This window comes from Gossypium raimondii, chromosome 5 (genome assembly GCF_025698545.1).
Source record: "Gossypium raimondii isolate GPD5lz chromosome 5, ASM2569854v1, whole genome shotgun sequence".
Classification (NCBI taxonomy): Eukaryota; Viridiplantae; Streptophyta; class Magnoliopsida; order Malvales; family Malvaceae; genus Gossypium; species Gossypium raimondii.
In genome coordinates, this window is record NC_068569.1 from 7,290,479 (window position 1) to 7,314,581 (window position 24,103).

General features: G+C 34.0%; 3 protein-coding genes and 1 long non-coding RNA gene across 4 annotated transcripts; 2 read left to right on the forward strand and 2 right to left on the reverse strand.

Annotated features, from left to right (window-relative positions):
- Positions 1–7,749: 7,749 nt before the first annotated feature.
- LOC105770134 (uncharacterized) lies at positions 7,750–9,507 on the reverse strand. The gene is made up of 2 exons (XM_012591198.2): positions 9,212–9,507; positions 7,750–9,002 (listed from the first exon to the last, which is right to left on the reverse strand). The coding sequence occupies exon 2, from the start codon at positions 8,922–8,924 to the stop codon at positions 8,040–8,042; it is 885 nt and encodes a 294-aa protein (XP_012446652.1). The 5' UTR covers positions 8,925–9,002; positions 9,212–9,507; the 3' UTR covers positions 7,750–8,039.
- Positions 9,508–10,120: 613 nt separating this feature from the next.
- On the forward strand, positions 10,121–12,383 carry LOC105768646 (uncharacterized). Its single transcript, XM_012588699.2, has 3 exons — positions 10,121–10,194; positions 10,273–10,330; positions 10,427–12,383. Exon 3 carries the CDS (start codon positions 10,778–10,780, stop codon positions 12,284–12,286), a length of 1,509 nt encoding a protein of 502 aa, XP_012444153.1. The 5' UTR covers positions 10,121–10,194; positions 10,273–10,330; positions 10,427–10,777; the 3' UTR covers positions 12,287–12,383.
- A 125-nt stretch (positions 12,384–12,508) lies between these two features.
- Positions 12,509–15,499, reverse strand: LOC105768645 (heat shock cognate 70 kDa protein 2). Its single transcript, XM_012588698.2, has 2 exons — positions 15,059–15,499; positions 12,509–14,402 (listed from the first exon to the last, which is right to left on the reverse strand). Exons 1-2 carry the CDS (start codon positions 15,270–15,272, stop codon positions 12,664–12,666), a joined length of 1,953 nt encoding a protein of 650 aa, XP_012444152.1. The 5' UTR covers positions 15,273–15,499; the 3' UTR covers positions 12,509–12,663.
- Positions 15,500–17,267: 1,768 nt separating this feature from the next.
- On the forward strand, positions 17,268–21,149 carry LOC105766773 (uncharacterized). The gene is made up of 6 exons (XR_008196323.1): positions 17,268–17,584; positions 17,682–18,118; positions 18,432–18,505; positions 18,598–18,716; positions 19,087–19,189; positions 20,425–21,149. It is a non-coding gene; the product is annotated as an uncharacterized LOC105766773 (long non-coding RNA).
- Positions 21,150–24,103: the final 2,954 nt, after the last annotated feature.

Below are 24,103 nucleotides of genomic sequence, written 5' to 3' on the forward strand. Positions count from 1 at the left end.
TAATGTTTCTGTAAAAGAAATTTTGCACTTGATTTTGTATGTATATATTCTTTTATTACAGTTGTTCATTCTCGAGTTCCCCATTAACGTCTCCTTTTCCTTGAAAACATGATCAACTTTTCAATAAAAGCCTTAATTAAATATATATATATATTTGTTCTTTATCTATTAGTACTTTAGGGCAGCTTATGTATAAATGTTTATAAAGCATAACATATAATCATTCATAATTAAGCACCGACATTTAGCCTAGTTTTCCTCACCCTTGTTCTTTAAGCTCTAGGCTGGCTAAACTCTAGATGTTTGAATAATTTTCTTTGTTCTTCTTAAAGTTAATGCATGTTTTTCTTAAATATTTGAAGCTCATTAGCCATGCATATATATATATATATATATATATATAACCTATATATTCTTCAATATGAAAAAAAGAAGCAAACATCTAATATTATCATTGCTATATAGCTATAGTTCTCGAGTGGGGGTTATACAGTTTATCTTCCACGTGCATGTAGTTTTGTTTTATTGCCATTAATTATTCAATCTCTTTAACTTTTCTTTTTCCTTTTTTTTTTCTTTGTTTTGTTTTGCTTTGCTTTGCATGCATGATGATGCACATATATATACACACATTGAATATATTAACTAAAGCTTACAAAAAATGGAGATGGCCCTGGAATCTAATTCCCTATCAATTTATGGACAGAGTACGACCTTAGGCTGAATTTCATACTCAAAAGCTGTCGCGTACAGATTTAATAATAGTTGGAAAGGAAGTAAATTTGCAGCTTTAACACATTCGTCTGTCCCCTCCCTCCGCCAGCATTTACTTCAAAGGAAAAGTGCAAATCCGCGTATACTTTAGACTATTTATATACATACATATATACACACATATGGATGTCACCACCACTCACCTGCAATCTAATTAACTAGGGTTTTAGCTGAGACAATGAGACGCGTCTCCACTCTCCTCTCTCTGTCCCTATGAACTACAGCATCGCTCCAAAGGCCTTTTCCATATTTAAAACTCATGCACCAACCACGGTTTCAACATTATTATTTGTTATAATTTTGAATGTATAGCTAACCCGCGGGCCAAGGATGGTCTGTACCTAGATGCTGCTGCAAATGAACTCTATTTCTTTTACACATATATAGCTTGTATATATATTAGAATATTATGTACTTATTTGGTAGAAAATGGAGGGATAGGAGGAGAGGGGGAGGGGGGCAACTAGATATGGCCCGCAGACATGGTTTCCCACTCTGCAAAAAAGAAAGATACAGTTCCTTATCTGCTGTCAAAACACTGAAATACATGTGGCAGCGCGTTAATTTTTGGATTTGGACCCTTCACAAAAATTCAAGCTCTCGCCAACCCGAATCTTGTTTGTGTTTTTTGGACACAAAGTAAATCGTAATGGAGAAAATAAAAGAGAAATGTAGATATTGATGTTGGATTGGATACCTTCCATTTGATTGACCGAAACTTTACCTCGTAATAATTGCACATGAAAATCTGACAACAACAATATGATACACTGTCACTTTTAAGTCCCAAACAAAAGCTATGCCATACTACAGTTTTCAACGTTGTTTCTGTACCTCACCACATCGTTCATCAGCGTCCTTTGAGAGAGAGATTTGTAGGGTATTCAACATGCACTAATAAGAAGATCAGTAATTGATCAGGTTAGGCCGTGGCTTTTACCATAGACTCAGTTCTTAAGGTTAAAAGAGCTGGGGATGCATGCAGAAAAAGACACTTCCATTACTTTAATAATTCATAGCTAACGTCAGCCAAAAACATGGTCTTCCTTTTTTTTCTTTTGTATTCTTTCATTGGATTTCAAAGCAATTTGGCTCAACTTTGTGTTTGAATTTGAGTCCAAATTCACAATGATCTCCGTAATATTGAGCTTCTGGTGTAGTGGCCTGTCATATCAGCTATAATTTTATGTGATAGATTGCCAATCAAATTCAAGCAGTAGTCATTTGGCCCAAAGTTCGGCTGGAATTAAGTATGCATTTCAAATATCAATCTCCTCTGAAAAGCAAAAGGGATAAGGGACGGGGTATGTTTGCTTTTCCCCACATCCTACACCAAAAGAAAATTCAGTTTCAGCTTTTCGCTTTCTGCTTTTAACATTAATTGGCCGCAACTTTTCTCCTTTTCTTCTTTTCCTTCTTTCAATTAAATAAATGCTAACAATATTTTCTTTTGGGTGTGGAAATTAAAATGCCAAATTTTAAACCACTCAATTCTGAAGTAAAGACATAATGCCGCATAACCACTATACACTCAATCTTGACACGTGTCAAATATATGAAAAAGTAATATAAAAATATGTATATTTTTTATGGTCTAAATTATTTATCAAAATATTATTTTTAAGATTTCGAAATGACTGTCTTGTTAGACCGATATATGACATACCACCTTAGGATCTCAAATCTCCATGAATAATGACAATTTATTGTTAATTTTTATGAAAATATTGTTCATTTTGTATGGTTTTAATAAATAGTTTTAAACACATTATATAAGTAAATAACTTATTTTTTTATAATATTTAGGTGAAAAATCCCAAAAATTATTTAGCCGGTAGAATGTTTATTTGATAAATACATAAAATTTTATCCACAATCTTTCTTTTACCACCAGCAAAAAAGAAACTATTAGACATTGATACATTAATGTTCTGTAGCCAACAACCCAATAGACTTGTTTGCTCTACTAACTTGAAGAATGATGCGTAAATTTATCATTTTTCTCTACGACAAAAAAAGAAACCTAAGCTACTTCGTTTCCCGGTTAAGCCTCTGTAGGTTATCATTAATGCTGCCCCAGGTTTACCTATTCTTGGCAGACCACAAGATAATAAACCACAATGTTTGGTTTCAGTCATGATAACCTAAATTAAATACTGACCTCAGCATAACATGTTTGATAACACCAAAAAGGGCATGTTTCCTCCTTGTTCTTAAACACATGTGCAAGGAGGAAAAGAACATGAACCCCAAAGGACAGCCAGTTTCATAGTTGGTGGGTTAAGCTGAAAATGGTGATTACTAGGTAGACATTACTTGCACAATGCACTCTCTTATAACGAATTTTAAGCTATTTGCAATCTTGTATACTGATATATCAAAATTGTCCATTTTCCTATCCTTTGACACAATCACAGCTAATTCTCAAACTATTATTAAGACCGAAGCAAAGGGAATTCATATCTATAACAAGGGGCACAAACTTAGTAAAATTTAAGCACAACCTTGACAAAAGTAACAATCATATATGAGCCCAAGTCCGTACCTTTTACATGGAATTCTCTTTTATTTGTGCTTCTCAACATCATTAATTTTCCTATTCACAAAACTAAATGTCTGCAAGGAAAACTCTAAAACAATCAAGGAAAATGCATTAATATTGCATAAATCAAAGAATTGTTGATACAATAATACAACAAGGAGATAATATGTAGGAGAAAATGGTGGCTATTGTGGAGGCCGATTCATTCGGCCAGGGAGAATAGTCAGAAGTTGTAAAGAGTGGAGATAAGGAGAGTATGAAGGCTGAGGGCTAAAGGTGAATTAACATAGTATAGGCTTAGTATATTAGGGAGTCGATAATTTCTTCCTTATTCCTGGAGGTATTTATAGGCGAGAGTTTCATGTAAGGTCACGTTAATGTGTTAGACTTGCTATTAAGCCATCATTACGGGACGCTTCAAGTGAATGTTTTCAAAGGGATGAGGATGTATGTGATGGGACAAATCCTATAATTTATTCTGACTTGATGATATGGAGCAATTGAATACACGTAGTGTTTGGTGACCAACAATTTTATGTTCCTAATGAAGCTCAAGGACCCACATAGCCTGCACTTGTTCAAATGGTCATCCCGGAAGAGAAAACTCGCAGGTGACCTCTCAGTTCACCGGTGGTAGGCTTACTATTTGGGTGCCTTTCTGACTTGCCACGTGTCTTGGCATGAACGATAGTATAACAAAAACTATCCATCTACCATCAAAATTTCCAAATTATTCGGGTATAAAAACCAAGTTTTCAGCTAAAACTACCACTAAATCAAACAGACAATCACCATAAAAATGTACTTTGAACACTGCATAGAAATAATTCTCAAACAATTTGGAAATAGATACAAGCTTAATGCATACATAACAAGGGGAATAAACAAGGGAATAGGCAACCTTCAAAGGCAAACAAACAGAGGAACGGATTAATCGGCCTCGGCCTGTAGGGCCTTATATATATATGGAACAATGTGGTGGGTCGGATCCTAATCGAAGATAAAGTAGTTGGGTCAGTTGTTTCAGTTTGAACAGGCCGAAACAATAATCTTTATGGGCTTGTATGCATTTTTTTTAATGAGTTTAGTTCAAGAAAATTAATAAAAATCTAAACATTTTAGTTTTTTAATGATATTTAAAAATAAAAAATATAGGAAATTCCATTTATGTTTCTTTGAGATGTTTTTCCTCGCCATTTTAATAGTGTGTTCTCCCTATATATTGGTGAATACATCAAATTTAGTCTTTATTATAACTAAAAATTTCAATCTATATATGTTTTTTAAAGGTGAACGACAACACCCTGTTTCAAAAAGACGAAACATCGATTTATTTGCATTATAATTAGTGTAGCCATTGCGTTTGGGTATGTCTCTAAATTTCGATCAACCTACAACACTAGTTTTATTAATAGACGTCCCCATTCATGAAAATGATTTGTTTTCTTTTGTATTTAGCCTATCTTTATGCTCTTTCTTTCCTAAACATTGATATATCAACTACAGACCATTACTTCCATAATATCAATTATCAACCATTCATCAATCTTCTTTTCTTCTTTTAAGAAAATTGCAATTATTTTTGGATAAATTATAAAATAGTCATCCAACTATTAACGTGTTCCTATTTTGGTTATCCAGGTCTAAATTTTTTTATTTTAGTCAATGACTTTATCAAACTTTAATATTTTGGTCACTCCTCCATTAAATCACTAAAATAGCCTATTTTATTGACATAATAATAAATTTAATCCTCCAATATTTACAAATTCTATCAATTTAATTTTAATGCTACAAAATTCTACAAATTTAGCCATCAACTTTACACATTTGGCAATTTAGTTTAACTTCTTAACAATTCAAAATAAAAAAATATTTAAAAGTTATTTTTCGATAAAATATATAATATTTTACAAAATGTATACAAAATTATGAATAAATGATTACCCATTTTTTTTCTTTTTACATGGAATTTATTTATTAAAATAATACTTTTTATAAATAAAATATTAAAAACTCGATTCAAACTTTTCTTCTTCTTCTTCTTTTTTAAACTTATTTTTATAAATAATTAACTTTATTATATGTCTGGCTTTGCTACTTAATCCTTGTCAAGTTTGTCAAGCGTTGAGCACCACGTTCACCTACAACCACTAGCACCAATAACTCTTACACCAAATTCCTTAATTTCCACATCTTTCATCATTGCACCATTAAAGTAGGATTTGGTTGTGGAACTATCGGCATGGTCTTCCACCTGCTGGGTCTCCCAAACGTTATCTCTATCTATGTATCTCAATCATGCCTGCCTTCAAGCACATCGACTTAAACCTAAAGACATCGACTTCTCATAATTTTTTTAACTTTAGATTATAATTTTGACTCAACCTAAACACAATGATCGTTAATATTAAAAATGAAAAAAAGTTGAATTTACGTAAGTTTTCTTCATGGCCTCCTAAATTGCTTATTTATAAGATTATTTTCTTATTTATAAAACTATTATTTTAATAAAATAAATTTCTGTTAACAAATGAGAAATATATATTCATTTATTTATAAATATTTTTATAATTTTATATGTATTTAATAAAATTTAAATGATTTTTATTTTTAAAGTTTTTAAATTTTAAATTTTTAAGAATTTAAGACTAAATTAATAGAATGTATAAAGTTGAGGATTAAATTTATTGATATTTTTAGATTTATGACTAAATTGATAGAATATGTAAACAATGAAAATTAAATTTATTATTATGCTAATAAAAAATATCAAAATCATCATTAATAATTTAAAGGAAGAGTGATTAAAATATTAAATTTTAATAACGTTAACATATTAATATTTTTATAATTTACTCTTAATTTTAAAAAAATTATATTTAGAGAGAGATAATTGGAATCAACCAACCAGCAAGTTCAGAAACTACGAATTTATTGATTCGATTATACAGTTCAAGTTTAAAGCTCAAAAGAAAGAGAATCAGGCAAAGTTTGTTGTCCGGAGAAATCAGGGATCACCGCTATTCAATCTCAATTTTATATCAAATATACCCCTTTTTCATCTATTTCTTCTTCTTTGGTTTAGCCAATCTTATCAGTTGCGGTAGGTAATCTTAAACATAAATTATTCCAGTTTAGATCCAGACAACAACAAGGGAATAACATTTTATTTTAATCTTTTCACGATATTATGGAAACCTGAATGAATGAACCGGGCTGGTTCCTACCTTTTTTAAATGCTAACTATATTTATGGTCACTCTAAAATAAGGTCTATTTTATTTTGGTTACTTTAAATTTTTTCTTAACTTAATCACTTTAAATAAGATAATTGTGCGAATTAGTTACTATCGCTAAAATTTTTATTTTCTTTTAAAGGGTTGCTGACATGACATATTGAGTGACTGACATGTCATTTCTTGATTAACTTTTGACTAAGGTTTAGGGATCTCCTTATAATTAGTCCAAATCCTTTTCCCACTAAACTTTATAGGGAGATCCCTAAATTTCAGTTAAAAATCAATAAAAAATACCACATGTCAATCACTCAATGGGCTAATTTGTCACATCAGCAACCTGTTAAAAGAAAACAAAAATTTTAATAGCAGTGACTAACTCACATAATTATCGTATTTAGAGTGATTAAATTAAAAAAATAACCAAAATAAAATAAATCATATTTTAAAATGAAGTTAGTTGTAATTTAACTTTATTTTAAAATCAGATTGCAGTGAAGACCCACAAAAGAAAACAAGTCATTCAAGGTTTTGATGGAACGAAAGCCAACAAAAATGGTCTGAAATCACTTGGTCCACTTTTCCATGCATTGTCCGCTTCTCTCGCTCACATGAAACATTGAAACTGTGTCTGGTTTCACTGCTTTGTTCACTCCATCAATCTTTTTCCTTTACCCAATTCAAATACTGTACGTTGCAGCATTTGTTGGCATTCATATTTAAGCTTTCAAAATTTAAAAACCACTGTTCTTTAGCAATTTATTAAGTAACAAAAAAATGAAGATGTCGAGTCAAGGTGGGGGCAAGCTTTCGGCCAAATCGCGAGATAAAAAGAATGAAAGATTTTTGTTGTTTAGGTAAAATCTCACAACTCCCTTAGCCTATCAACTTTGGCCAACTTTGCTGATATATTGCAGCCAAAATATTAATTTTTATGGGTAAACTTAGTTAAAAATGTGACACCTTGATTTTTAAAATTGCACAATAATGGAGCATCTTATTTAATACAATTATTAAAAATCGTGTTAACCAATAATGATAGTGGGAAAGCTTTAGTTTACCATGCGTGTTTCGCTGCCTTTTGATTAACAAAAAGACAAACCGTAATCAGGGAGGGTTCCAACTGTTTTAATTGGGAAAAACAAAAGGATTAGCTGTACACCATTTCGACATATCATTAGCTCGTACAAATACATTGTCTAAAAGCTTCATTTTCTATCATTGCTCATCTCTAATAGGAATTTACTTTTAAGAAAATGAGAACTGGTAGCAGCACAATGGAGGAGGGGACATGGAAGATGGGGCAAAACCAGATTGCTCCCACTTTGAACTAACCAAACCAACATCCTAAACATCAATCTTAGAATTTGTCAATTTGTCTTAATTCAAGATTAACTGCCTACCAAAACGTTGCAGATTGTAAAGTAAACCATCTTGAGGAATTAATTGGTAGAGTAAAAGAATAAATTATCATCTAGCAGGAATCTAATACATACTGTCTTTCTTGTCTGGTGGTCTGAATGTTGTAGGAGAAGAAGACAATGGCAGTACCTGAGACGAACTTGAAGGATAGTGTGGTAAATATTGGAGAGGTTCCCTGTTCTTACCGACCATGAATTTAAGGAAAGACCCTTCTATTATCCCATCCGTTGAAATGGTTGTAGTGTTAACAGCTTTAACACCAGAATCTTGAAGGGAACTGCCATTTTCTTGTACCCTTTTCTCAGCTTCTAACATCAATCTTCTCAAAAGTTTCTCTTCTGCATCCCTTAAGAACTTGAATTTTGGAGGAGGTGAAGATCTCAGCTTATTCAACTCTGCATCCGTCGATGATTCAAAGAGAGGATTGAATCCTTGGTGGTGGTATGAACCCAAAGGTGACTTCAATGGTGAAGAAGACAAAGGACTATGGAAAGGAGTGCCACCAGTAGGTAGCATAACATCATTCAAGTTCCTTCTTCTTGACCCTTTGTCTTCAGATTCTAAATCTTCCTTTGTTTCCTCTTTGATTGTGAAGAGGAATCTAGGTGGACCAGCCAGATTGTGGAGCCTCATCAGCTCTGATTCAACACCCTCTTCTCCAAAACCCTTTAGCATCAGACCCTTGGTTGACCCTAGTTCCAGGTCTGGCTCCACACCATTGCTACCTTGGCTGCTGTTGGGGATTGTGGTTGCATGTAAAGAAGCCGATTTCTTCCAGCACAAGAGTTGAACAAGATCCTTTGCATAGTTGGTGTAATCGTATTCAACTTCAGCGTTAGCAATTCTCTTCTTCCACCAAAGCAAATAGTAAAGCTCAGCAACAAGAGCCAATACAAGACAACCAAATACCAAACTTAAACCAATCCCTAATCCACTGAAAGATTTCATCTTTGCTTCCTAATTCACATCATATCTCTCTATCTAAACTTGTTTAGTAAACTCCACTAGCTTTTCTCCCTCTCAGCTCTGTACCAAATGTATATATAGAAAAAAAAATGTAAGAACAAGAAAGCAAAAAATTACTTTCCCATCATGCTACAACTTCCATGTGAGCTACACAAACATATTCTAAAGGAAACAACAATGGAATATTGAAGTAGCTAGGAAAAAAAAAGAACCAAAAAGACCCAGAGAGCTTTGACTTTTACTGCAGTTCACAAGCTGGGAAAATTTACCTTATACATTCCAAATTTTCTCAGCAAACATGAAAACAGTGTGGATATAGGCAGTGGAAACAGAAAGGGAAATTTTTTATTCTGTGGAAGCTGAAATACAGATTGGAACAGTTGAAAACAAAGAAGAAGTGTTGAAAAAGAAAGAGAAAGCAAAAAAAGGTATATATGATTGGGAGGCGGGGTATGGGCAATTTCTTTGTACAATAGCTTATTTAACTTTGAAGTGTGTGGAAAATGGCAATAAGCAACTCACATGGACAGACAAAGGTTTTTGAAAGGAAAATCATAGAAAAACGAAAAGATGGACAAAAAAAAAAAACCCGTAAAATGGGTAGTGAACGCATCAGCCCACGCGGTAGCCTCCACATAAACCTTAACTGGATTTAATTACAAGACAATGGAAAAAGAATAATACACCCGTCATCCATGAAAATCTAGCTGTGTTCTATTTTATGTAATATGAACTAAAGGTGATTACAAAATAATCATATTCTGATTATGTGTGATCAACCCTTTTTCCATGTCTTTTTCCTTAACTCTACACAAATATGATTGGTAATTTTTTTATAGTTAAATTTAAATTAAAAAAATGTGAAAAGAAACACTGAAATTGGATAAATATAACATGTCTGACTTTTGTTTGAAGAAATGTAAGAAAGAAGAATGAAAAACTCATGTTCCACGCCCAAGATTTTGGTTTGGGCCCTTAACCTCATTGAGCAATCCCTATGTAAAGACCCACATAACCCAAAATCTGTGGCGCTTCCCTTGAACAAAGGGACATCAATGGCCAATGACCCAAATAAATAAAAATTATATAATTTTATGCTAAAACCTATCTTTTTGACCATTCCATTCACTTATCAGCTTCTCATTTTTATTTTCATTTCCATTTATCTCTAGCTTCCTTTTCCAATACCAAAATTAAAGGTCGTCACCGTCACTTCATATGTCTGTCTCTAACAGGCTGACGTTTTCAAACGGTATTTTTAACGGTAGACGTTGTCTTTGCTTTCCTCTTCAATTCCTCTCTCTCGCCCTAAGACTCTTTTGCTTGTCAGAGATGATAATTGCCTAAGGAGATCTCTCTTCTGGGATTCTAGGCCAACGCTTGGAAAGGTATTCTTTTTTTGTAATATCTATTTTATTTAAAAATATATATATCTTCCAGTTTCTCTGTTTTGGATTAATACTTCTATTTGTTACCCTTCGTAGGATTCTTCTCTAGATAAGGCAAGAAAAACTGGGTGATATAAGTTTTTTTTGATGATATTCATCAATGAAAGTTCATTAGTTTCTAATTCATAAGTCAAATATTGTTGGGTTTCTTTGATTTTGTTAATTCCTTGAACTTGGGGTTTGATTTGACGAGATTCGGAGCTGTTTTTTGGGAATAAAACAAGAAAACTCTCTAGTGGATAAGGAAGAAAAACAGTGAAAATTTCTAGGATATTTATGGATGTGTTGAACTGAAAGGTTGTTGGGTTTTTTGAGTTTAAAACTTGTTCTTTAGACTAAAAGGGGAATACTCCCAGCTTACTCTTATAGTGTATAAGGTCTTAAATAATGGGAGAAGATTTACTCACAAGCTTGTCTATTGAGAATCACCACCCATCAACGGTTTTATCTATGGATTCAAGTTCAGTCTCTCATGAGGAACTAGACAGAGAGATGAACAGGCCGATTGCTCTTTCTAGACCACCTGATATTAATCTAATTCCTCTATCAGCTGAGCCTAGTCCACCACAATCCTGGAACTCTGATCCATTAGATATGTTAGATGTTGGTCTTGGAACTCAAGTCAATGAGGTTGATACTTTGGTCACGGTTTCCAAAAGTGGGCGTAAATGTGCCAAGAGATTGGATAGTGTTTGGGGTGCTTGGTTTTTCTTTACCTATTATTTTAAGCCTGTCTTCAATGAGAAGTCCAAAGTTAAGGTGACTAGGGATGGAAGTGGAGTTTCAGGGTTTGATAAGTCAGATCTCGAGCTAGATGTGTTTTTGGTACAGCATGATATGGAGAACATGTATATGTGGGTTTTTAAGGAGAGGCCTGAGAATGCCTTGGGTAAGATGCAGTTGAGGAGTTACATGAATGGGCATTCGCGTCAAGGGGAGCGTCCTTTTCCGTTTAGTACCAATAAGGGATTCATTCGATCACATAGGATGCAGCGAAAGCATTATAGGGGTCTCTCTAATCCGCAATGTGTACATGGAATCGAGGTTGTTCCGTCACCCAACCTCAAAGGTCTTGATGAAGAAGATCAAAAGAGGTGGATAGAACTTACCGGAAGGGACCTGAACTTCACAATCCCACCCGAAGCAAGTGAATTTTGTACCTGGAGGAACCTTACTAGCACGGAATTTGAGCTTGATAGACCCCTTCCTCCTTTGAAAACTCACCCACAGCCGCATCAAAAAAAGTTGCTTAATGGATCTGGTTTAAATTTGTCAACTCGGCCATCAAACCATGCAAACGGTTGTGTCATGGATCTCTCTCCCGTCAGCAACAAGAGGAAGAAAGATTTGTTTCTGAATGGAGACGATGAAGACTGTTGTTTGCTCATTAATCAGCATAATGATAGGGTCAATGACACAGAGATGCACCCAATCGAACCACCTTGGTTAAATGAGTTTAGTGGAGTAATGAGAAATGTGTATGGGCCGGTTACGGCTGCAAAGACTATTTATGAGGATGAAGAAGGATACCTAATTATCATCAGCTTGCCTTTTGCAGACCTTAAAAGGGTGAAAGTTAGTTGGTGGAATAATCTAACGCATGGTGTTGTAAAGATATCGTCTATGAGCACAGCTTGCATGCCCTTTATAGAGAGAAACGATAGAACATTCAAGCTTACAGATCCATCGCCTGAGCATTGTCCTCCGGGAGAGTTCATAAGGGAAATACCTTTACCAACCAGGATTCCTGACGATGCTAAGCTTGAGGCATATGGTGATGAGACCGGAACAGGTCTTGAAATTATAGTGCCAAAGCACCGTACAGGTCCTGAAGAACACGAGGTTCGCGTCTGCCTTCGTCCTCACCTCGGTTCAAAGGAGCTATTGCTGTCATGACTTTCGATCTTGAGACTTTTGTTGGTGTTGTGGTCAATTTTCTATTATTTGTACCAAAAGGAAATTTTTAATGAAAATAAACCTACATTTTTCCTCATTGATCTCTTGCTGTCCATCTCGCCTCATATTTGATTCTTATAATGTTTTGTATGGATTTGGGACTACTTTGGAGCATATCAATATGATTGCAGCAACTATAAAACACAAATTATGCATCTAAAGTTTTTAAAGCAAAGAAGCAAATGGTTGATTCAAGCGGAAACAGGTGGCTTTTACATATAGTTTCAGCGAGTATTACTCAGTTTTTTTTAAGAGGTGATTACAAAATAACAAAATCCACCACTTATAACATGAGCCCTCTAAAAGCCATCTCCAGCTTAATCCACTTCCTCAATCTTTGGCCCAGCACCACTTCCACCGCCGACAGAGGGACCATCATCATCCATAGGTCCAGCACCCATATCACCACCAGCTCCCTGGTACATCTTGGCAATAATTGGGTTGCAAATGCCTTCCAGCTCCTTCATCTTGTCCTCAAACTCATCCGCCTCAGCCAGCTGGTTTCCATCGAGCCATTGAATTGCTTGCTCAATCGCATCCTCAATCTTCTTCTTATCAGCAGCTGGAAGCTTGGAATTGATCTTCTCATCCTTAATTGTGTTCCTCATGTTATAAGCGTAATTTTCAAGAGCATTCTTGGCCTCAACTTTCTTCTTGTGTTCCTCATCCTCTGACTTGTATTTCTCCGCTTCTTGCACCATCTTCTCAATCTCTTCCTTGGATAATCTACCCTTATCATTAGTAATGGTGATCTTATTCTTCTGTCCAGTGGTCTTATCCTCGGCAGAGACATTCAAAATACCATTGGCATCAATGTCAAAGCAGACATTGATTTGAGGAACACCACGAGGAGCCGGAGGAATACCAGAAAGCTCAAACTTCCCAAGCAAATTGTTGTCCTTGGTTCTTGTTCTCTCACCCTCATAAACCTGAATCAAAACTCCAGGTTGGTTATCAGAGTAAGTGGAGAAAACTTGTTCCTTTTTGGTTGGGATTGTGGTATTTCTTGGAATCAAGACAGTCATGACACCACCCGCAGTTTCCAAACCAAGGGAAAGTGGGGTGACATCCAAAAGCAGCAAATCTTGAACCTTCTCATTGCCCTCGCCGCTCAAAATTGCAGCTTGCACAGCAGCTCCATATGCAACAGCTTCATCGGGGTTAATGCTCTTACAGAGCTCTTTACCGTTGAAGAAGTCTTGCAACAATTGCTGAACTTTTGGGATCCTAGTAGACCCACCAACAAGAACCACATCATGAACATTGCTTTTGTCCATCTTAGCATCTCTCAAGCATTTCTCTACCGGCTCCATACATTTCCTAAACAGATCCATATTCAACTCCTCAAATCGAGCTCGAGTAATTGTCGTGTAGAAATCAATCCCCTCGTACAGAGAATCAATCTCAATTGTAGTCTGGGCAGTTGAAGATAACGTCCTCTTAGCTCTTTCACAAGCTGTTCTCAGCCTTCTCAAAGCTCTTGGGTTCCCGCTAATATCCTTTTTGTTCTTCCTCTTAAACTCCTGCACAAAATGATTCACCATTCTATTATCAAAATCTTCACCTCCCAAATGGGTATCTCCAGCAGTAGCTTTCACTTCGAAGATTCCTTCTTCAATTGTCAACAATGAGACATCGAAAGTCCCACCTCCAAGGTCAAAAATAAGAACATTCTTTTCTCCAGAACTTCCTGCCTTTTTGTCAAGTCCGTAGGCAATGGCAGCAGCAGTTGGCTCGTTGATTATACGCATGACATTGAGGCCAGCAATAACACCAGCGTCTTTCGTGGCTTGACGCTGGGAATCATTGAAGTAAGCTGGTACAGTGACGACGGCGTTTTTGATGGTGGACCCGAGATATGCCTCGGCGATCTCTTTCATCTTCATGAGGACCATAGAGGATATTTCTTCAGCAGCGAATTGCTTCTCTTCTCCTTTATATGTGACGACGATCATTGGCTTGTCTCCAGGCCCAGGAATGACCTTAAATGGCCACAATTTCATGTCGCTTTGGACAGAAGAGTCGCTGAATCTTCTACCGATCAAACGCTTAGCATCTAGAAAATAATACAACACCACCAATCAATTAATAAGCAAAAATTCACTCCAAAATAACCTAGTAGTAAATTTTAAAGCTTAAAGTTCACCAAGCTCAATCTAAATTTCATTCTAAAGAACATAATCATTAATCTGTTAAACCTTCGGCAGAAAATTCAGAAACATTAACGCCATTGAATGTCAATAGATAATAGAACTTCCGAAATTTAGATTTCCCTGTCGTATTAAGCTTTATACGGGCAAAACAATCAATGAACCAGCAAGAACAAAGAAGAAGCAACGAGAAATCAAGAAGAAAATAACATGGAACTGTGAGAAACGAACAGAGTAAATGAGAAAAAGAGAAACGAGTGGAAACGCAATATCTGATTTTTCTTTCAATTTCAAGAAGCGTCAAAACACTTCTTTTAATGTATATAGAGCCCTCTAACTACTAGGAACAGCTTATTTGTAACAGACTAACACAACCAATTCATCTAACTGATTAACAGTCATCCTTATATTCCAACTCTTAACAAAAAGGTGTAAATAAAACTTCAAAATCTATACTGATTACCAAAAAAAAGGCATTATACGACTAAGAATGCAGTAAATAAGTAATATTAAACGGCATCGAAAGAACCAATCTAATGTCTAAAAAGAGCTGAGAACTTACCGAAAACAGTATTGGTAGGGTTCATAGCGACCTGATTCTTAGCAGCGTCGCCGATCAAACGCTCAGTGTCTGTAAAACCCACGTAAGACGGCGTCGTTCTGTTTCCCTGATCGTTAGCTATGATCTCCACACGATCATGTTGCCAAACACCAACGCACGAGTACGTGGTGCCGAGATCAATACCAATCGCCGGACCTTCGCCTTTGCCAGCCATATCAACTCAAAACAAAATACAAAACAAGTATAGAAAGAAAACAATAAATGTTGAAGAATTTGAGAGAGAACTTTACAGAGCACAACTGATTCGATTTTCGATGAAACGCAAGAAGAGAAATTGGTTGTTTATAAAGGAAGTTCGGTTTCTGGAAAGTTCTGATCGTGTGATAGCAACCGTTAGATCAAGAATTCGAGACGGGTAAAGATTATTCATTTTCCTTTCTCCCGCTCCTTTTCTTAGGGTGTCAACCAGTAAGTTTGTCTAGGGAGTTCCAGAGGTTTCGATTTCGAAATCTAGTGTAACAGTGTGGACCACACGCGCCTGAGATCTTTTACCCGTTTGAAAAGAAACGGTAAACTACCTTTTTCTTTTGGCGGGTAGGATTCTTCTGATTGGTTACTGGCATTTCCTAATCCTATAGGGACGGATTAATCTGAGTGGTGGAATTAATTATTTTATTTTGTTTCCTTGATTTACATAACTTATTCGTCCAGTACTCCTAAAATAATTAAAAAGAATTAAACCCTTTATAAGACAACATTTGATTAATCACCTAATTTGAATGTATTGAATTTTTCTCTATTAAAACTTTTAACCAGCTATTAAGTAATAAATTATAATTGATGTTGAGTGAGTTTGGATGAATGATGAGTGCGTGTAATATGTTTAACATACTTTTGATCTTATGTTATAGTATTTAATCTTACCACCAATGCTATTTTTATACTAACCATAAATAAACACATCGACTATCTAAACTCACCCGTAGTAAAATGTAACATGCAAAAAGCCATAGTTTAATTAACTTTTTAATTAGCATTTAAGCTTTAAAATTTTAAATTAATTATTAAAACTTATGTTAGATTATTAAAATTTAAAATGGTAAAATACTATGGAAAGAATATTAAAATGTTATAAAACTTTTAGAAATTACTAAAGTTTTATTAAAAAGTTACAAAAATAATATATATATATAAATTATTAAAATGATAAAATTTTATAAAAAATTTAAACTTTATTTGAAATATATAAATAGAAAAAGTATTGTTATTTCGAGCGAGAGATTTGACTGTGAGCAAAAAATTATGGGATTGAATGCTTATTCCTTGCAATGGTTCATTCCTATAATGTTACGATGAAAGCTGTAATAGCCCCAGTAATACCTACTATGGGACTTCAAATAGTATGGGAGGTTGTTGATTAACACAGAGACATTGTCGGAGACCAATATTATTTTTAATAATATTATTTTTTTTACTAGAGAATTATTATTTAATAACTAATTTTTTATTAAATGTATTTCATAATATTTTAATTAATTTAGAGTAAACTATACATCATATTACTAAACTATTAATAAGTTTATATTTTGACCACTCAATTTTTTAAAAAAAGTTATAAAATGGTTACTAAACTATTTAAAAATTTTCATTTAAGTCACTAGGCTAATAAAATCGCTACTGCATGACATTCTTTGTTCGCACTGTTTGTACTAATCAAAAGCTCTCGTTCACCTCTTTTTCTACAATTCAAATTTTTTATGAAATAATTTTATGTGTCACGAATTTACGAATCAAAGTTCAAACAGCTTTCTTCTCTGATTTTCGACATTGACCGTCAAATCAATCAAGATCTAAGGTATGTTCTTCTACTCGTTGTTAGGTACCGATCCATCGTACCGATCTTCGAATCGTAGTTTGGAGCTAGCTAATCAGATTTTTTTTCTAAAATAAAACTTCTTAGCCTAGTGACTTAAATAAATTTTTTGAATTGTTCAGTGACTTAAATGAAAACTTTTGAATAGTAGTTTAAAGACCATTTTACAATTTTTTAAAGTTGAGTGTTATATAATAATAGTTTAGTGACCTTGAGTGTAGTTTACCAATTAATCTAATATAATTTAAATAATAAAATAAATTTTCGATTTTGAATAAATGGGCTCGAATCAACCTGCACGAACAATTTTTTCTCCCTTCCCTTTCCTTTTATCATTCGAGTAAGGAAGGACTGCCTGGCTGAAAACATGCCCGCTCAGGAACTTTTGGTGGTAAATTTCATTTCAAGGAACCATCAAAATAAGGATAGCTTAAAAAAAAAAAAAAGGGAAAGGAAAATCTTCAACGACATCCCTCCGGTTCCCCGTCATTCGACTCATCCGCCGATTTGCAAAAACTTTTTACCAAAGCAGAGAGCCTCCTATACACTGTCGCCGGTGCCGCTGTTGCAGTTGGTCCACTGACTCTGCCGCGCTAAAAACAAATGGCGTCTGCTTCGGCTTCATCTTCCCTTTGATAGAGTTTGTTCTTAAGGTAAAGCTTCTCTCCTACGTATAAACACATAATCGAGGAATCAATCAAGTAATTAATTAATTGGCTAACCAACTATTTCTTGATTTATATTATGTAGGTGTTGAAAGATGGATTATCGGCATTAGACGTGTCCTACGCAAATGTATTCCCGGTCAAATTGCTTACGGTTATTGTCAAGATAGCTATATTTTCTTTGACAAAGCCGTAGGTTTGAATTTGGTCTCATTTTATTAGAAAAAGGAAGCGTTTAGAATTTAACTTTGGTCTTGACTTTTTTTATTCGGTAGTTAACTATTACTTGACGATGGTTTTTACATGTTTAGGCGTGGAATCATTACTAGCTATGCAAAATCTTCAACCAAAAATAGATGCTATCAAAAAAAGATATGCAGGCAATCATGTAATGATGGGGTTTGAATTTGAGTATTTACTTTTTAGTTTAACTGTTATCTTTTGTGTTAGTTAGGAGGAATACCAATTGAAACATCCTGCTCGTGTAGCGGTGTAAGCAGGCTAGGATTAATTCTCAGGCAGGTATCCTTTTGATTAATCATTTGGATTCTGTTTATTTTTCATATTCCATCAAATTTAGTTTCTTTCGAAAGATGATTCTTTGCTTCTTTGATGTCTTAGCTTTTTAGTGAAATTTATGATGGTGGTGTAGCAATTAACTTGAAAGTAGGCGTTTGTATTATCATATAAAAAAAAGAATTATGAATTGATAATGCAAAGGTTTCTTGTGCCATTCTTTCTCTTTGGGACTTGTCACTGTTTATTTTTGGAGGTCATATAGCATTTAGTTTCACAAGGTGGTGCTCAGTATTATCTTATTTGTTCATATCTGCAGGTTGTTTCCCACCTTTAGCCAGTATTCCAGTCCGGATATGCCTGTTTCAAGCTCTTTCAAACGTGGCAAATGAGGTATTATAGTGGTGGATGTAGCATGGGCATTGTGTTTGATGTAGGAAAAATCTTTTGCATGTTAAATAACTTTCATTGCTGATGGATGCAAGCTTCTAACTCAAAGGGTCAGTGTACCGAAGGTTCCTTTTGGATCCCTTCTTTGGGTGGCCCAACTACAGTTGCTGCTCGGCAATGTGGGTCTGTGATTTCTTGGCTTATTCCATTTGTGGTAATAAGCTTACTTTCCAAACTTATAAGTTTAACAGTTCTCTTTTTTGTTTTTGTAGATCACAATATCTTAGGTTACTTTTCTTATTCGAGACAATCCTCTTGTTGTTCTGAAAATCTATTGATATATCAAAGATTCAAAGCCACTGATTCTGTTTCACCTTTGATTGCAATGGATGAAAAACAATAATTGGAATAGTTACTAATTTGTAAAGATATAATTTAACTGCATTGGGCATAGGTGAGATCAAACGTAGAATAGCAAAGTAGAGATTTCAGATATAGCTTCTGTTGACCATGCACTGAGATGTTGTTCTGGTTTTAGGTTTGAATCTTTGATAAGGTTATCTAACATATGAGGTGTCATGCAGAATGGTCATCCACTATTGGTTGGCATACTGTTGCATACCTTGTTTTACCTGTGCTTCCTGTTGTCTTTCGATTTGTTTCAATGGAGCTCACGAAGCCTCCCAGGTACCTTATTACTTCCATTTCATTGCATCTGATTCCCTGTGGATTTGAATTTGATCAGCCATCCCCTAGATTTCCACATCTGCATGTTTTCCTATTAAATGTAGTGTAGGCATGTGGCTTGTTCTAGTCTTCTTGATTACTTGTTTACGAGAACATCATTGCTTTTAAGAGTTGGAACACCCAAACTTGCTGTTACAAGGTACGCCTTAATATTAAGCTACATACAGACAAACTGTATGTCCAAAGGGCAACGTAAATTTATAGTTTTAGTGACTAGAGGCTGTAGCTTGTAGAAGGTTGAGCCTCCAAACGTGTTTTTGGAATTTCTCGTACAGTTTACACCATAAATGAAAGGAGAAAAAATATGATCACTTTTTCTATTGAAAAAGAGTACATGATTGTGATGTGTATTGATCCCAATGCAACGTAGAGTAGATAGTGGACTAGTATTACAACCTTCTTGAACTTGCCATATTTTTTTATCACTTTCAAGAAGATACAAATTGCATGTTTAACAGAGTTTTCAAAGTGGGACCGTAGGTGTAAGGTGTTAATATTGTTTGCAAGTTGAATTGTACGGCTTCATTTGCGGGCACAGTACTACTTTTTTGCTGTCATGTGTGCACTTTCGAAACTTGTCACTTAGGACAGCAATAAAGAAACAAATAATGACATTGAAAGCTAGTCATCGTTAGACAGAGCTGATGTTTGTCTGCATTGCATGTTTATGGCGGCATGATCATGATCTCAAAATTTTGAATTTGTGGTGTTAGTAGGTGGGTTCCACTGCTGTACATCCAACACTGATTGAACTATGTAGTAAAATCAAATAGTTTCTTTTGTGAGCATGTGTGTGCAAGCATGAGCATGCTAGGAGAATTAATTGGCAACAAGAGGATGGGACATTGGACTGCAATCACAAATTATTTGTCTTATATGCAAAAATTAATTTTCAGCAGATGACGGTGGTTGGTTTTAAAATAGCATTGTTCAGTCTCTTGTTCTAAACTTGAAGAATTAATCTAAATTTGAATTACGTATTTAAAATGTAGTACTCTCTACAGGTATTGGGAGGTTTTGCTTTTCTTTATCTGGAAACATTCAACTTTAGGCTTTTAGGAAGAAGCTTGGTATATTGATGTGCAGCTGTAATGTTGTTTTCTAATATTTCACCATTTTAGATTGTGCAAATCTGAACCTTATCCACAAAATATCTAATTTGAAGTTTCCATCAGGTTGATGAGGCTCTTGATGAAGCATATGCTTCCAGTGCAAGCAACAGGTTCCTAATATTCTTAACCAAGATGAAACAAGAGATCTAAGCAGAAGCATGCTGTATAGGAGGATTATATACTGAATTGTTGTAGTTTATGGTGAGTCCTGAATATATAGGAATTATATTATTTTTAGTATATTGACTGTTTTTATGGTGGCACATTCATTTTGAGATTTATTGCAAAATCATGAAAAAGAAAATTGTTCGACTAAAAAACTCCACGTCCATGCTCCAAAAGGCCCATATCTTTTCATATTTCAGCATTTCTCTAATTAGGAATATTTTGTTCATCTGTGTAAACACTAAAATAACACTTTTATTCTGTGGTTTGTTAAGCTATTTGTTAACAGGAATCTTGGAGTGGTAGATAGTTGTGCATTCATTGCTTCCTCTGATATGATTTGAACCACTGAACTGGGGTCTATGTTTAGTTTAGAATTTATTTCCTATCACATGAATATTTGTCAATTTTTCGTTTATATAGTTTCAGTCGCTAAAGGATCAATTGTTCTTTCTGCATACATAGTATAACGTATCATTTCAGGCATATCTTACCTGCAAGTACTAGAAGCATTGTTATGCAGAGTATCATAACTAAGAGATAAGATACCTTCTGACTGAAGAAAACCAAACATTCCTTCTCATTGCAAACTAATCTTTATTAGTCGTGTAAGCCAGAGCTAGCTCATTTTAATGGAGAATAGGAGCACACAATATTACAGCAATACATGTTTTCTGACATGAATCATAAAAGTAAAATTCATTTTTGTTTCAAGCATAAAAAAGAAGTCTACATGATGACATCTGACCTCCAACCCAAATCATGTTTACCTCATTCTATTTATGCTGGCCATTGCTTCCACTGTCTCAGTGCCTAGATGGTGGGTGGTGATTGCCTACTGGGTTGGGACCACGTGGGGATTTATGAATCTTTTTCATTTCAACCTGTGTTTTTTTTAATCATTTAGTAGCAAGAAGTATTTAGTTAATGGATTTTCTTATACTAGCTAAGATAAATACAATAGTTCAAACTGAAGAGAGTAATCAGTGCTTACCCAGTTAGGTAAACGTGACCTCGGCATGGGGCTTCTAGATCTGAACTTGAACTGTTGGCACTGATAGAAAAAGGTAAATACATTAGAACCTAAAACAATATGTGAAGCCTGCTTCATATAGTCGCATGCAATGCATTTTGCTGTAAACAAAAAATAGAGAGAGAGAGAGAGAGAGAGAGAGAGAGAGAGAGAGCTTTGCCTGATTCAGTAGCTTGAACATTAATTTGGGAGCCCTGGAGCTGAGAAACAGCAAGCAGGAGCCATGCTAGTAGAAGACAGATTAGAAGTTGCTCTCTCGTCTTATGAAGGTGGTGACATGTGCTGCATTCTCTGGTGTGTTGTGGGGGGCTCTTACAACTATGAAGGAGCAATTTATCTGATACATTTACTGTAATCATAGCTAAACTTGAAAATAGATGTAGGAATGTTTTGTTAAAGGTGCTGGGGAATCCTATGCCATTATATACTGGATTGAGAAATCTCTGTTTCTAGTTATTATGAATTGACTTATATGTTATCATTCCTCGGTGATCATTGCTTCCATGATATATATATTTATAACTACATGCTGTGCTATGCTAGTATTAATTTTTTGTTGAGTGCTTTGGGCATTGCTGTCGGCATGGGTGTCGGGACCCACCAATGCAAATGCAGCTCCTGAGTTGCTGTATGCCGCTATTTGTGCAAATTTACACCCCCCATTGTGCACTGAAAACTTTTGAAGACTTACCAGGTAAGCTCGTTTAGCAGCCTTTATCATTGATTCATGTCACTAGTTTAGAAAATGATGAGTCCCTGGCGGAAAAAAGAAAGCCAATATCTGTATTATATATATAAATATATCAAAGGCTGCATAATTTTTCAGATGCACGATGACCGAGAATGCTTATGGATTGAGTTGCTGGAAGTTTTTATATGCCTTCGATCAGGTGCTTATGGTTGGTAGTTTGCTTTCAGGCAGGTGTGTTTTCATGCATTTACTGACGCGTGCATTCTGTCATGATGTTTTCATGTTAAAAACTTCCTTAAGATTATCATGGAAACTGCTAGGTGGGGGGGAAGGGGGGGTAGTTTTTTTGAGAAAAAAGTGGTTTTCGGATGTCCAGCTGTTCGCTCTGCCTTTCCATTTTTTTCCTCTAGGCAAATTACTTTCTTTCAAACTCTTATGCTGAGAGGTAAAATATTTTAGGATTTTGCTAAGTAACATTTTATATTATGGAGATTATTTGGTACATTATCATTAACAAATAGATATAAAAGATTAAAAAACATAGTAAATGAGTATAATAAAATATTTAAAAACTAAATATTTAAAAAAATACATACGTATCAAATAAATACCTTTTATTAATTAAAATACTTTGTAGTTAATTTGTTAAATTCACACCGAAAATAATAATTTATTTAATAAATTAAATTAACTGTCCTTAGAGCATTTATTGGCGAAAGCTATCGTTTTAACCCTACACTTGTTTTTTAAATATAGCTTGGTAGGGTCTATTTTGATATAGTAAAATAATTAAATGAAAGTTTAATTATTAAAGTAGTAACTAGATTCTTTTGTAATTATAAATAATTATAATTTTTAAATTTGTTTAACTAATATAGTGTATTAATGTACTTACATCGTAGTTACATATGTCATGTTTAGTAGTACAAATTGTAATTATATAGTTACATAATTTATATTTTAAAAATATTAAATATTATAAAAATTATTAATATGATAAAATAATTTCTAAACAATAAAACTAAAATTAAATCATCATATGCATTATGATAATATAAAAAATTAATTAATAATATGATTACTAATAAAATAACAAGAAAAACATAATGATCATATGCAATTTTATCTAATTGTTATACTGCATGTTTGTTGGGTTATCTCCTATTTAATATTTAACACATGCTCCTTATCATTATTTATTGATCCTTGATAGAATGAATAATTATCTGAACCTGAATCTACATCATTAAGATTATCAAAATATCCTTCTTTCATGTACTCTTCAAAGTATGGATCATCTCAAATCCACATATGATTGAAGGTATGAAATATGCAATATGCTAGTACGACCCAACCTTGCTTTTTTTATGTTATACTAAAGTGATGTTAATATGATAAAGATTTTTTTAGAATAACAAATGTCTTCACAACCATATTCCAAAGCCTTAAATATCTCATATTAAAGAGTTTGCAAGTTTTCTATGGTGTTTGTATCGAACACTATTCTTTCAAATGGTATCATACCCCATAATATGATGCAAGAAAATATTTTTTATTTGCGTAATTAACAGCGACCTTATAATATTTTGGTTTATAGTCCAAATAATTTGTGACTTTAATTATAAAAATTTATATAAACTTAATTTGAAGATAGACTTATGGTAGGTTATATATATTTTTATAATATGTAAATTAAGTAAAATATAATATAAAATTTATGATACATAACATTTATAAAAAAATTTACAAATTGTCCAAAATTTTCATAACACTTATAAATAATATAATTTTTGTTATAATTTTATAAAGCTATTTTTATAATTAAATTTTGATAAAAAATTATAACATTTTTT